The sequence below is a fragment of the Mesocricetus auratus genome, unplaced genomic scaffold, assembly GCF_017639785.1.
Source record: "Mesocricetus auratus isolate SY011 unplaced genomic scaffold, BCM_Maur_2.0 Super-Scaffold_100014, whole genome shotgun sequence".
NCBI classification, from domain to species: domain Eukaryota; kingdom Metazoa; phylum Chordata; class Mammalia; order Rodentia; family Cricetidae; genus Mesocricetus; species Mesocricetus auratus.
In genome coordinates this window covers 29,499,641-29,512,828 of record NW_024429197.1, presented here as the reverse complement: position 1 = coordinate 29,512,828, position 13,188 = coordinate 29,499,641, and the positions used below count along the sequence as shown (strand labels likewise).

Here is a 13,188-nt window from a genome sequence, read left to right as displayed (position 1 = left end):
TACAGGACAGGATTTCTAGTTTTGGCAAAGTTGTTTATTTGCTGTGTTCTTTCAGGCAAAGCCACAGTATCTTTCTGGGCCTTCATGGTCTCATCCATTTAATAAAAATATTACCGTTTTTTAAATTCCTTATTCATATGTTACAGAAACTCTGATTTTGTGATTTCACATATAAGGTTTTTGAAAAGATAGGTGGCACATTGGTAGTGACATAACAGGGTTTTACTTTGACAAAATAGTACTTGGTTTTAATCCTTGATTTGTTACACAGAACTCCTTGAAATTTCCTCAGTCGGGCAGGTAGGAGGTGACTCTTAGCTAGTCTTAGATAACTTTAGGATTGACTTTAACACAGTGTTGGAGGTTCTAGTCTACGATCAAATGGTCTTTTTCGCTTTGGACTTGGAGTGAGCAGTGCCTAATGGTTGGCTGAGTGCTTGTTAGGGGAATATTAGTTATGGAGGGAGAGAGAGAAAGAGAAAGTGGTTCGGTTTCATATCTCCCTTAGGGGTGTGCCCTCCGTGACCTTAGGACCTCCAGGCAAAGTTTTGATCCTCAGTAATTCCGCTACTTCCCAATAATAGTGGTGTGGGACCAAGCCATTAACATGTTGGAATATCCAGCATGCAAACTATGGCACCATTCTTCACTTTGTAACCTTGTGATTCCTTTCTGGCTACCGATAATGCTTTTCACTAGCAAAATCAGTTTGGCTCCTGAGTTTTAAACAACTGAAATGCTGGCTCTTAGGCAGTTGGCAGCTCAATAACAGGATGCACTTGAGCTGCCCAGAATTAGACGGAACAAGTGGAATAGGAAAAATGAGAAGGCATGTGGGTAGTTTCTTGGTTTATTGATGTTTCCTCTCAGCAGCACAGACTGCTCTGGAAGAGAAATGTGCCTTTCTTTCGGAAGGGGTGTGCCTTAGAAAGCTTTTAATCCTGAGAGGCAGTCTGTTTCCTACTCACTCTGGCAGATGTGCCTGCTTTCCCCTTGGGGAACATGTGGAGGAAGGCAGCAAATGGGTGCTTGTAGTGTTGAGGTTAAGTTAGTTAGGGGTTGAATCAACTTAGAGTTAACAGCCAGCACATCTGTAAGTAATTCATAGTAAGTAATTCTGTGAGAGCAAAACAGCAAGATCTTGTTGAACAAATGAGGAATAATGTTCTCTCCTCTTGTACGTTCTTTCTAACCAAACATGAGCCATTTTTTGTGGTCTGGTTTCATTACGTACTTTGATTTCAAGATATAGTCTGTTAGAGTAACACTCTTCCCTTTAAACCCTGCGCCCACTGTTGTTACAGTACATGAAGATTTACAAAAGTGGTGTCAGTATAATCTGTCTTATTATTTTAGTTTGCTTTCTGTTGCTGTGATGAAACACCATGACCAAAAACAACTTGGGGAGGAGAGGGTTTAGGCTTGCACATCCCAATTGCAGTCTGTTGTTGAGGGAAGCCAAGGCAGGAACTGGAGCAGAGATGATGGAGGAATGTTGCTTACTGGCTTGCTTAGCCTGCTTTCTTAAATAGCTCAAGATCTCCTGCCCAGCACTGTCCACAATGGACTGGGCCCTTTCCCACATCAATTATTAAAGAAAATGCACTAAAGTCTTGTCCACAGGCCAGTCTCAGTAGAGGTTTTCACTTCTTCAATGACCTTAGTTGGTCAAGTTGACAAAAAAACAAACAAAACCCCCAAATAAACAAAAACAAAACAAAACAAAAAACCAACAAACAACAAAACAAAACAAAAAAACCTAACTAGCACACTCATATTTACCAGAAGAGTATTAGTTCCAGGTACCCTACATATTCTTGCTGTAGATGCCAGTCATTTTATTTTTCCCATTCTTTTAAGTTAGAGAATCATTTTGTTGGGGTTTTAATTTATACTTCTCTTGTTAATAATGGGCACTTAGTGATGGTATTTTTTCTAAGTGCCTTGAATTTTTTGTTCTATTTTTGTTTTTTTCTTCTATTCAAGTTATGTGTTTTCCTTTTGATTCACAAGAGTTCTTTATATTTTCTGAATAAGACCCCTTTTTTGTGTGATGCAAAGACCTTCCATTCTGTGTTCTGTTTTTTTACTCTTTTAATGAAAATCTTCAGTGAACAAGAATTAATAATCTTATTATAGTTGTAACTTTTCCTCTATTGATTTTGATATTTTGATTGTGTTATGAATGAAATCTCTGTCTATCCTATGCACATGGACATTTTTTAAGAAGCCTTATTTCTTTGCTTATTTAGAGCTGTAATTCTTTGGGATTGTTTAAAATTTTTTAAAGATTTATTTATTTTATTTTATGTGTATGGGTATTTTACCTGCATGTATGTGGTGCATTATGTATATGACTGGTGCCAGTGGAGGCCAGAAGAGTGTATCAGATTCCCTGGAACTCGAGTTACTTGTGGACTATTATGTGGGTTCTAGGAACTCAACCCAGGTCCTCTGCAAGAGCAACCATCTATCTCTTCAGCCACAGAGGTTGATTTTGAGTGTGGTATGGGATGGGCTGAAGTTTCTTGTTCTTGTCTTTCTCCTTATAGTGTATCAATTTGATTTACTTTCTCTTATTGAAAAGACCATTATTTTACTTATTTTCTGCAGTGATAATTTTTGTTACAAATCAAGATTCCTTATATGTGTGAGTTTATTTTTGAACTCCTCCCTCCCTCCCTCCCTCCCTCCCTCCCTCCCTCCCTCCCTCCCTCCCTCCCTCCCTCCCTCCCTCCCTCCCTCCCTCCCTCCTTCCCTCCCTCCCTCCTGGTTTCTCTGTTTAACAGTCCTGCAAATGTTTTTTTTTTTGTTTGTTTGTTTGTTTTTTTGGTTTTTTGGTTTTTACGAGGCAGGGTTTCTCTGCATTGTTTTGGAGGCTATCGGTCCAGCCCAGCCTCGAACTCACAGAGGTCCGCCTGCCTCTGCCTCTCAAGTGCTGGGATTAAAGGCGTGCGCCACCAGCACCTGGCTCTTATTCTTCTTTATTGGTTTGAATATCATTGCTTCAATACCCTCCTGTTTTAGTTTCTGTAGATTTAGAGATACTCTTGATAACCTAATAATATAGGACCTTGGCATTATCATTTTTAAGGTGTTCTTGGCTCTTTTTTGCATATTTATTTATATTTACTATTAGGTTATTAGTTTCCAAAGAAAATATAGTAGGATTATAATCAACATTGTTTCTGGAGAGGTTTAACTGAGGAGTGAAGACCCATTGAAGATGTGGGTGGCATCGTGCCATGGATTGAGGCCCATGATTAAATAAACAGGTAGAAAGGAAGCCAGCTGAATATCAACAGTCATTTCCTTCTGCTTCCTACCTTAGAGGTACCAATGTGACAAGCTGTCTAACTTTCCTGCTGCCATTCCTTCTCTGTCATGAAGGAATATGTCCCCAATCTGTGAGGCAAAATAAACCCTTTCTTTGAAGCTTCAGTTGCTTTTATAAAGTATTTTGTCACAGTAATAAGAAAAATAATAGTTTCTAAGACCAAGCTGTCTGCAGTCTTATTTCTTTATAATGGCCATCTTTTGCCTTCAAACATTTTGATTTTAGACTACAAATACTATTATTAACCCCATTTTACCAATTGGGAAACTGAAGCAGAGAGGAATTAAGTAACTCTTAAAATCACATAGCTAGTAAGTGATGGAGCTGGAATACAATGAATTTCTTTTTACGAGACTGTAAGAGTATTTTTTAAAACGGGGTTATGAAGCGTCTATGCATAACTTTGGAAGTCACAAAGAGCTTATGGAAAATATCTCTGGTATGATGTAGTAAAAGATGTTTTTTTGTGGGTACCTAATATGTATGTTGAAAAAGTATAGTTTTCTTTAATACTGACTGCATCAAAATCACTTGAACTTGTACAAATAACTTCTGGGCTCCATTCCAAATAACCTCATTGGTAGCAGAACTTGATACAGGAAACACATCTGGGTTTCTAGCTTACTGTGGGGCAGACATTATACACGTCTTCATTATTACAACAAAATAGATAATTTAAAAACTGCTTAATTGAAAATGAATAATTATCGTTGCTAACTTTTGTAAGTACTTTGCCTTTTAAAATGGTTTTTGTTTTTGTTTTCGAGACAGGGTTTCTCTGTATTGCTTTGGAGGCTGTCCTGGAACTCGCTCTGTAGACCAGGCTGGCCTCTAACTCACAGAGATCCCCTGCCTCTGCCTCCTGAGTGCTGGGTTTAAAGGTGTGTGCCACCACCACCCGACTCCACCTTTCTTTAAGTTAATATTTTCCATGTTCCTTGTAACATTATTTACATTAGATAGGATATTAAACAACATAAACCAGACACAGAAAGACAAGTATCACTTACATGTGAAATCTTAAAAAAGCTGAACTACTAGCAACGGTTTAGAATGATGGTTGCCAATGATTATTTACTGCACATGAGAATGGATATATTAACCAAAAAGCATAAACCTTCAGCTACACCATGAGTACATTCTAGAGAGCCAATGCAAATCATGTAGTGTTTTAGTCAATAATGCTGCCTGTACTTTTTACTTCTTCAAATTGTTCTAAGATCATAGATCATAAGTGTCTTCTTCCCCTCTACCGTGCATACGCATGAGTGTACAACACACATATGGTAACTAATTATAGTAATGATATATTAATTCAGTTGTGATAATCATTATTATATATGTATATGTCAGGTCATCACCTGTATAGCTTGAATATATAATTTTTGTTAGTTATACTTAAACATGACCAATGGTCAGTTAGTCAGATATATATATATACATATATATACACACACCATTTGAAGATTTGCCTATTAGAATATGGGTGTTTACCATTTAAAATACTACACTGTTATGAAACAGCTTTCTAGGTGCTTTTTATCTTTCCAAACTAGAACTGTATACCTGTTAGTCAACAATTCTTCCTTTTCCTTTCCAAAGTTTCCAGTAACTACCATTCTGTTTGTCTATGAATTGTACTATTTTTGTTAGGTACCTCATGTAAATAGTATTTGTATGTATAACTGGCTTATTTCACTTGGTGTAATGTTTTCACAGTCTGTGTGTATTGTAATAGGACAGAATTTTCTTTTTTTTAAAAGACAAATAGTATTTTACTTACTGTATTAGCATGCTACATTGCATTGGTCCATTCATCCACTGATGAACGTTTTGGTTACTTTGCCTTTTGCTGCTGTGAATAGTGGGACTGAACACGGACGGGTATGCATTTACCTCTCTGAAATGACTTTCAGGTTTTTTGCTATCTATCTAAGGTAGGATTGCTGTCTATCCTCCAGATACTTTAAAGTAGATGGTGTACTGCTGTGGCAAAGTATTATGGCACTTTTGAGAAGGGTTTTACTTGACTCAACTTATGCTGGCGCTGTGTGGAGAGATCAAGAGTGTAGGCCAAGAGTGGGAGCTGGAGATCAATTTAGAAACTATGGAAATGCAATTGCAGAGGGACTGTGGTGGTGGTTTGGACCAGAGTGAGCAGAGGGTTACTCAGCATCTAAAATTTAGAGATAAGGAATTCTTTATAGATTCAGCATTGATTTCAAATGCGCAATTTGTGAGAAAGAAGGGTTGTCGTCCCCTACCCTTGAACTTTAGAAACAGAATTGTTAGCACTGCTGAGCATTTGTCATGATTGAGAGATGTGGACCAGGAGCATCTCCCCAGATACCTAATGTAGAATCTTGTGATCCTTCCTAGTCCTCTTTAACTTCCATCTCTAGTATTGACGTGCTCTTAAAGGGAAGGTATGCGTTTGAAGTCGTCTCATGTTCAGACTAAATGGAAATTTGTTGTTTTGCTATTTTGAGACTAGACTTACTGTGTAGTGTAAGTTTGCCTAAAACTCGGCAATCTTACTGTCTCAGCCCCTTGAATGCTGAGGTTAGGCATGAGCCGCATACCCAGGTTATGCCTTTATGCCTTATAATCTAATTCATACCAGTCTTTCACTGCTACCTGACCCAAGCCTTTGCTACAGTCTCACAAAACTTGTTACCTGAGCAGTCTAAAATGTTTATACTTTTGCACTTTAGAATAGTAAATTACAGGTGTGGTGGCACACACTTTTTTTTAAAAATAAATTTTTATTTAAATTAAAAACAATCTTATTTTACATACCAATTCCAGTTCCTCTCCCTTCCATCCCCCTGACCCCCCCCCCCATCCACCTCTCCTGGGAGGGTGAGGCCTCCCATGAGGGATCATCAAAGTGGTACACACTTCTAATACCAGTACTTGGGAGGCAGGGAGGCAGGGAAGCAGTGTCAGAATCTCTGTGAGTTTAAGGTCAGCCTGGTCTACAGAGTGAGTTCCAGGACAGTCAAGGCTACAGAGACCCTGTCTCGAAAATCTAAAAACAAAAACCAAACCAAGAAAACCAATACAAAACCAGAATCCTTTCATGATGCTCTTACCCTTGTCTCTTCCCATAGAAGCCATCATCTTTTAGAGGTGGTTTGGGTACCACTCTTCTTCACAGTGACATTGATATTACATATACTGTTTTTTCTGAATTATATCCTTTATGTTCCTCTACCAAGACTTCAATACTGGGGAGAAAAAATTATCAGCTTTGAGGTTATAAGAAAGTCTAGAGAAAGATACCGTATTAAAATATTTGAAAAGTAAGGGCTGGAGAGATAGCCCAGCAGCTTATACTGTGCATGCTTTTACTGAGGACTCAGGTTCATTTCCCAACACCCACATTGGGTAGCTCATAACTGCCTGTAACTCCAGCTCCAGGGAGTCTGGCACCTCTGTTCTCTCTAGGTACCTACAATCATATGCACATACCCACCCACTCACCTACACATGAATAACAATTAAAAATAGCAAAAGAGCTTTAAAATTTGTATTTGAAAAATAGTAATTTAGAAAAAAGTTTATAAGAATAAATTTAAATGCAATTGGTTGTTAGCAATAACCTGTTATAGTTATGAAATTTAAAATTACTCAAGAAAAATGATTTTCTTTTCATTCTAGAAAGGATAAAATGCTATTAGGAGTTTTTTAAAGGACACATTGGCATATTTAAATATTATTTAATTTTGCTTACATGTATGTGTGTGTGTGCTTGCATGTCTCTGTGTGGGCATCACATGTGTCCAGTACCTTCTGAGGCCAGATGAAGCCTATTGGAGCTCCTGGAACTGCAGTTATACGGGGCTGTGGGCACCCAATGTAGGTTTTGGAAACTGAACCTGGGTCCTTTGCAAGACCATCACTCTTAACCACTGAGCTATCTCTTCAGCTCCTACATTAGTTTATAATTATAATCTCATATTCTGTTTTATACCTTTCCATTTTAGTGTGGATGTTTATATCTGCTCTTATTTCTTTAACTTGCCAGTATGTAAGTAGGGAAATTTTCATCTCAATTTCTTTCTTATAGCTCACTAGACTTTAACAGTATATATGAGGTAGAAACTAGAAATTACCTACTTCGTAACTATTGAGAGATAAACTTCATTAGAAACTCTCACTGATATAAATGATAATGCTATTATGTGGATAAGATTGTAATAAGAGTACCTTTCTACTTAGGGAATAATCCATGAGAATAATAGAATTCTGCCTTGTTCACAATTGTTATGTTAGTGTTCAGACAGTTCTAGGTTATTAACTAAAAAGTTTGCTGGCTAGGCTAATGCTAGATTGTATATAAGGTGTTAGCATAAATGGAAGAAAGAACATCTTGGTTCTGTTGGAAGAATTGACGTGATGGTAAGATGGGAGTTGTAATGGCAAGATGGGAATTGTGAATACTTAAGTACTAGTAGTATCCTATGGGTTAAATATCTGTTGCTTAGGTACTTTGAAATTATTTTAATTGTGATATATTGCATGAAATAACAAACAAAAATGCATTGATTTCTGTACTTCCAGTATTTTCCAGAAATGGAAAATAGAGATAATTGATAAAACAAAGCTAATATTGCAATAATTTTTACTCTCTTTTACAAGCTTTCCAAACATGGAATTTGCAAGATTTAGTTAAACCATTTAATTTGATCTACTAATAATGTATACCTTTACATAGAAATACACTTATCATTTTTATTTTCAATAGATATTTAAATATATTTTCTGTATTCTAATTGTGTTCTTGGAATGTATTAGTTTTAGTATTTAGTTTCATTTATATGCAACCAAACTAGTGCCTCACATTTTAAAATCTCAGATTATACTTGATTCATTTGAATATAAAGTGAAATATATGGGGATGGGGAGGCAGTAAGCAGAAATTATCAGAAGTGTGAAGAGAAAAAACTCACAGATTTGAAATAACATTTGAACAACTAGGCTATTAGGGAAGCCAGTAAACAGTTGGCCCAACAATTACCTCTTCAGTAGTTTTGTTAGAACAACATAGTATCAATTGGTCAATTTCAATTCCCTCAAGGTCGGTACTGCTTGGAGAGTCTTATTGGTCTATGTAGGGCCATCATTATTGCCATAGTTCCAACAGTGTTTGGAATGGGGCACAAATGATTTCCGAAAGTAAAAACAAGATCCTTAATCAAAAACTTTATACATACTATGTTTTATTATGGTAAAGTTAGAAGCATGTAACAGAAAATGTTATTTATTAAGGGAACATTCAGTATTTTGTTTAAATAAGAATTTCAAGGTGTATTTATTTCCTTTTATAGCATTCTTCATTTCACTAGTTCAGTTACCTATTTTGTTAAATTTTTATCTCCCCCTTTTTTCCATTGCAGGCAGCTATCAATGGTGTAATACCCCAGGAAAATGGCATTCTACAAAGGTATGTTACAAAACACTTAGTGGTTTGATGATAGTTTATCAGAAAAAAGAAGTTTGGGTAGTTCACTTTTTTAAAAAAAGATTTATTTTTGTTTTTTGTGTATGAGTATTTTTGTTTGCATGTATGTAAGTGCAGCATTTGCACTCAGTGTCTGCAGAGGCAGGCCAGAAGACACCATTGGGTACCATGGGACATGAACTGAAGTTTCAGGTGATTGTAAGTTGTCATGGGAGTACTGGGAACAGCAATCTCTTAACTGCTGAGCCAACTCCATATTGGTATCTCCTGGGTTTACCTTTTAGTGGAACTTTAGACTTTTGGTCAGTAAGTTCATTAATACAGGCATTGTTATTTTATATCATTTGTTAATTAGTTCTCTGAAGTTAATTCTCTAAAATTTCCAAACAGTCCCTTCTCCCTTTCCTTTTTTGGAACAGAGTCTCATATATTTGTAGCTATATCTGGTCTCAAATCACTTTTCCCCTGCTTCCATCTCCTAGGTGCTGGTATGACAGGAATGGGAAGTCTCATTTTTACTATAAAATCTATATGTTTTGCCAGTTAATAATGTAAAGTTTTAGAGTGATTTGGTGTTTTCTAATTTTTCCAAAAATCATCCTTTTAGTCATAAGATGTAAAGAACTGAAATTAAGCTATGACGCAATAGCTGCAGAATATGGCTGTCACCTCATAATTCAGGCTTTCTATCCAAGCTGACTACACAGTCTTTCTCCCTTCCCTAGTTGCTTTCTAACTCAGGATAACTTGTAGCAATTTCAGTAACTCTTTAGTGATGACACATCCCGGCTCTATCTGAAATAGCCACTGTTAACGTGTGGAGTAGTTTTATTGGCTATGTGTATTTGTGACAGGTGAAATTGGAAGATGATTCTAAGAGAGAACTGTAATGTTTAAAACATACTTAAAAAGAAGTGGGTGATGTTTTTATTCTTTTTTCCTTTTGAAAGTGGGATACTGGTTCTGGATTAAAATAACTCAGTTTAAAGTCGGAGGAGATGAAACAGTTTTCCCTTCCAAGCATAGTTTAATTTTTCTTTTCTTTTCTTTTTTTTTTTTTTAATATGTGCCCCTTCTGTTCTGTTATTTCAGACTCTTGGCTTGAGTTTTGGTGGCTGGGACTTCCAAGTCATGGAAGCATGATCCGCTAAGTGCAGATGAGGCAAGCAGAAATAGTGGGCTAGGAATAAAGTTGTGGAGAGGAAGAAAAGTGCTGTTGTAACAGCTTCAATAATCCAACCAGATTTGCAAAATTGTGCTATATTTGGCAGGAAACTGTATTTAGGATGGAAGCAAGAGTTTGTTTCATGCCTATACCACTTTTAATGATCTAATGGAAAGCTGTTTTCCAATTCCCCTTTAAAATTTGTTACGTTTGGTCCAGAGTAAATATGGCTGCTAGCCAGAGTCTGTAGCAGCAGCTGTTTTGGTTTGGGTTGGAAGGGTGATTTAAAAGCATTCACTTAGCTGTATTGACGCTCTTGTCCAGAAAAGCAAACCAGATAATTACAGCAACTTCCTTCATGTTCACTTTTATAAACTTGCTTTAGAAAGTTTTAGACTACTAAATACCACTCCAGTTTCATCTTGATGAAGGGCTGTGCCATTGTTTCCTCTGGGACTTTTAGTCAGTGGGTACTGAAGACGTATTGGACTTTATCCATTTGTTATGGCAACTGTAGAGATTCTTTCCCCTGGAAATATTCCAACTCTCTTGTTACAGATGTTGCTTTTGCTCTTGTTTTATTAATGATGAGAAATTTAGTATCCTCTAGTAAATCCTATAGTATTTAGGGTCTAAATTTGATCAGAGTGGGGTTTTATTAGCTTTCCTTGTTTCAATGCCAGTGTGAGAAAATAAGTGGTATCTAGTAAATTTCTCAACTGTTTCCTTCTTGTGTTCTTTGGTTTTAAAGTCACTGTGAGTTTATATAACTGAAAATGGGTCTGTGTGTCAGGAAAATAAAAGAATTCTTTCATAGTTAACACTAAAAGGAGAAGACATAGCACTAGATGTGTATGTAGTCACTTAAAAGGGTAATTGTTTTGTATCTTTGATTTAACTTAAATATAGTTTATATAGGACCAACTCTTAGTTTATACTTTAACTGAAGAGCAGAATCAAATACTTTAGAAGTATGTATTTCTGTGTGTCTCAGGTTTATTTCTCTTGGTGAGATAAAGTACTCCAACCAAAACAACTTAAGGGAGAAAGGGCTTATTTTAGCTCACAGTTCCAGGTTATAGTCTATCATACCAGGGAAGTGCAGGCAGCTGGAACTTAAAACAGCTAGTTGTATTACATCCACAATCCAAAGCAGCGAGGGACAGATGCATTCATGTTTAATATTCAGCTTACTTTATCCACTTTTACACAGTCTTGGAACCAAACCCATTGGTGCTGCCCATTTGTGGGCTGGATCATCTCACATCAGTTCAATAATCAAGATCGTCCCTTACAGTGACACCCACCAACCAACCTGATCTAGACAGTCTCTTAATGAGCATCTTTTCTCAGGTGATTCTAGATTGTGTCAAGTTGATAATTGAAAATAACCATTACATTATTTACCCTACTTATATATATTGAAATTTGTATGTTATAAGATACTATCATGAGATACAGAAATTTTGTTAGTGTATAGTTCTTGGGCACTGGTGGATGTAATTCTTTTGGCCAGAAGTCATAAGACTTTTTGGAGTTTGATTCTTGGAACCCTCATAGTAGTAAAAGAGTACTAGCTCTCACAGTTTGTCCACTGACCTCCACTTGATCATGTTGGATGTACTTCAGTGTGCATGTGCGTGCACATGCATGTGCACACACATGCACAATCAATCAATAAACTGACATTTTAGATTAGAAAGGGAAATTTAAAAGTTATGCCCTTTTAATATTTAAAATAGACATAGTTTTTATTTGTCTCAATAGAATTGTGAAACATAATTTAAAACCAATACAGAACAATCTTAGGAGAGGGAACACACATTAGAGGTATTTTACCATTGTAGTTTAGCTTAGCTTGTATGAAAATAAAGTGGAAAGGTTGAACAAGGGGTATCCTAGTCTCATAAAGGAAACTCAGGAAAAAGTTCAAAGGTGTTCAAACATTTCAGTGGTTGAACTAAGAAATGGTTGAAACTCATAGACTGTAGTAATTCAAATTGTATTTTCAGGTGAAGGCTTTTGAAACTGGAACTACAAAAGAAATGGATTCAGTCTGAAATGAAAGCTGAAGTTTGCACAGACATAGCATTAGAATCATGCGTATCAAACAAAATTGACATCATGGAAATCTAAAAATGTGCAAAACCGTGTGAAAGTGGTGAAAAACTTAAAAAATAGATATAAAAATGTTGAGTAGTTGGGGGTGTTGTCTGCTGTTAGTAATAGTACTATCAAGATACAAAAATATTTTGTCCTATGTTAAACTGAGTTATAAATAGTAATGTATACATTGGTCAAATGGTCTACTTTAAAAATAACTAACAAAGGAAACACCATATCTGAAAGTTATAGTGGGCCTCCATAGCCTCTCCTACCAGGTCATTGTATTCTATTAAACACGTTTTGCCCTTCGCGGGTACTGCTTACATGTAGGTAGGTGGATCTTTTCTAGGCTCATAGTAATATGTGACTGTCTTCCCTGCCAGATTCTGATTATTTAGGAAGATTCCATTTCTTTGATCATATTTTTTAATTTAAATTTTTTATTCATTTTACATGTCAACCACAGTTTCCCCTCCCTCCCTCTAGCTCCCCGCCAACCTCTCCTCAAAAGGGTAAGGCCTCCCATCAAAACTGAGCCAGGATCCCACCAAAGGGAATGGGCTCCAAAAGGCCAGCTCATGTACTAGGAATAAATCCTGGTCCCACTGCCAGGGGCCCCACACAACTGTCACCCACCTTCAGAGGTCCTAGTTCAGTCCCATGCAACTGCACCAGATGTCAGTCCAGAGTCCATGAGCTCATGCTAGCTTAGGTCAGCTGTCTCCATGGGCTTCCCTGTCACAATCTTGATCTCCCTTGTTCATGTAATCCCTCCTCCCTCTCTTTGACTGGACTCCAGGAGCTTGGCCCAGTGCTTGGCTGTGGACCTCTGCATATGTTACTCGATTAAGGTTCTATGATGACAATTAGGGTAGTCACCAATCTGATTACAGGAGAAGGCCAGTTCAGGCAACCTCTCCACTATTGCTTAGAGTCTTTAGCTGGGTTCATCCTTGTGGATTCCTGGGAATTTCACCAGCACCAGCTTTCCCCCTAACCCCAAATTGGTTCCCTCTATCAAGATAATCTTTTTTTTTTTTTGCTCTCCCTCACTGTCCTTCCCTCAACTTGACCATCCCATTCCCTCATGTTTCCATCCCTCATCCCCTCTTT

The 13,188-nt window shown here is 37.1% G+C and overlaps 1 protein-coding gene across 2 annotated transcripts in view; it reads left to right on the top strand.

The window, feature by feature from the left end:
* The window catches only part of Faf1 (Fas associated factor 1), a 304,225-nt gene that overhangs the window by 50,052 nt on the left and 240,985 nt on the right, over positions 1-13,188 (top strand). For both annotated transcript variants that reach the window (XM_040756971.1, XM_040756970.1), the window contains exon 3: positions 8,740-8,786. In XM_040756971.1, coding sequence (XP_040612905.1) covers positions 8,740-8,786 — 47 coding nt within the window. The remainder of the gene's footprint in view (positions 1-8,739; positions 8,787-13,188) is intronic.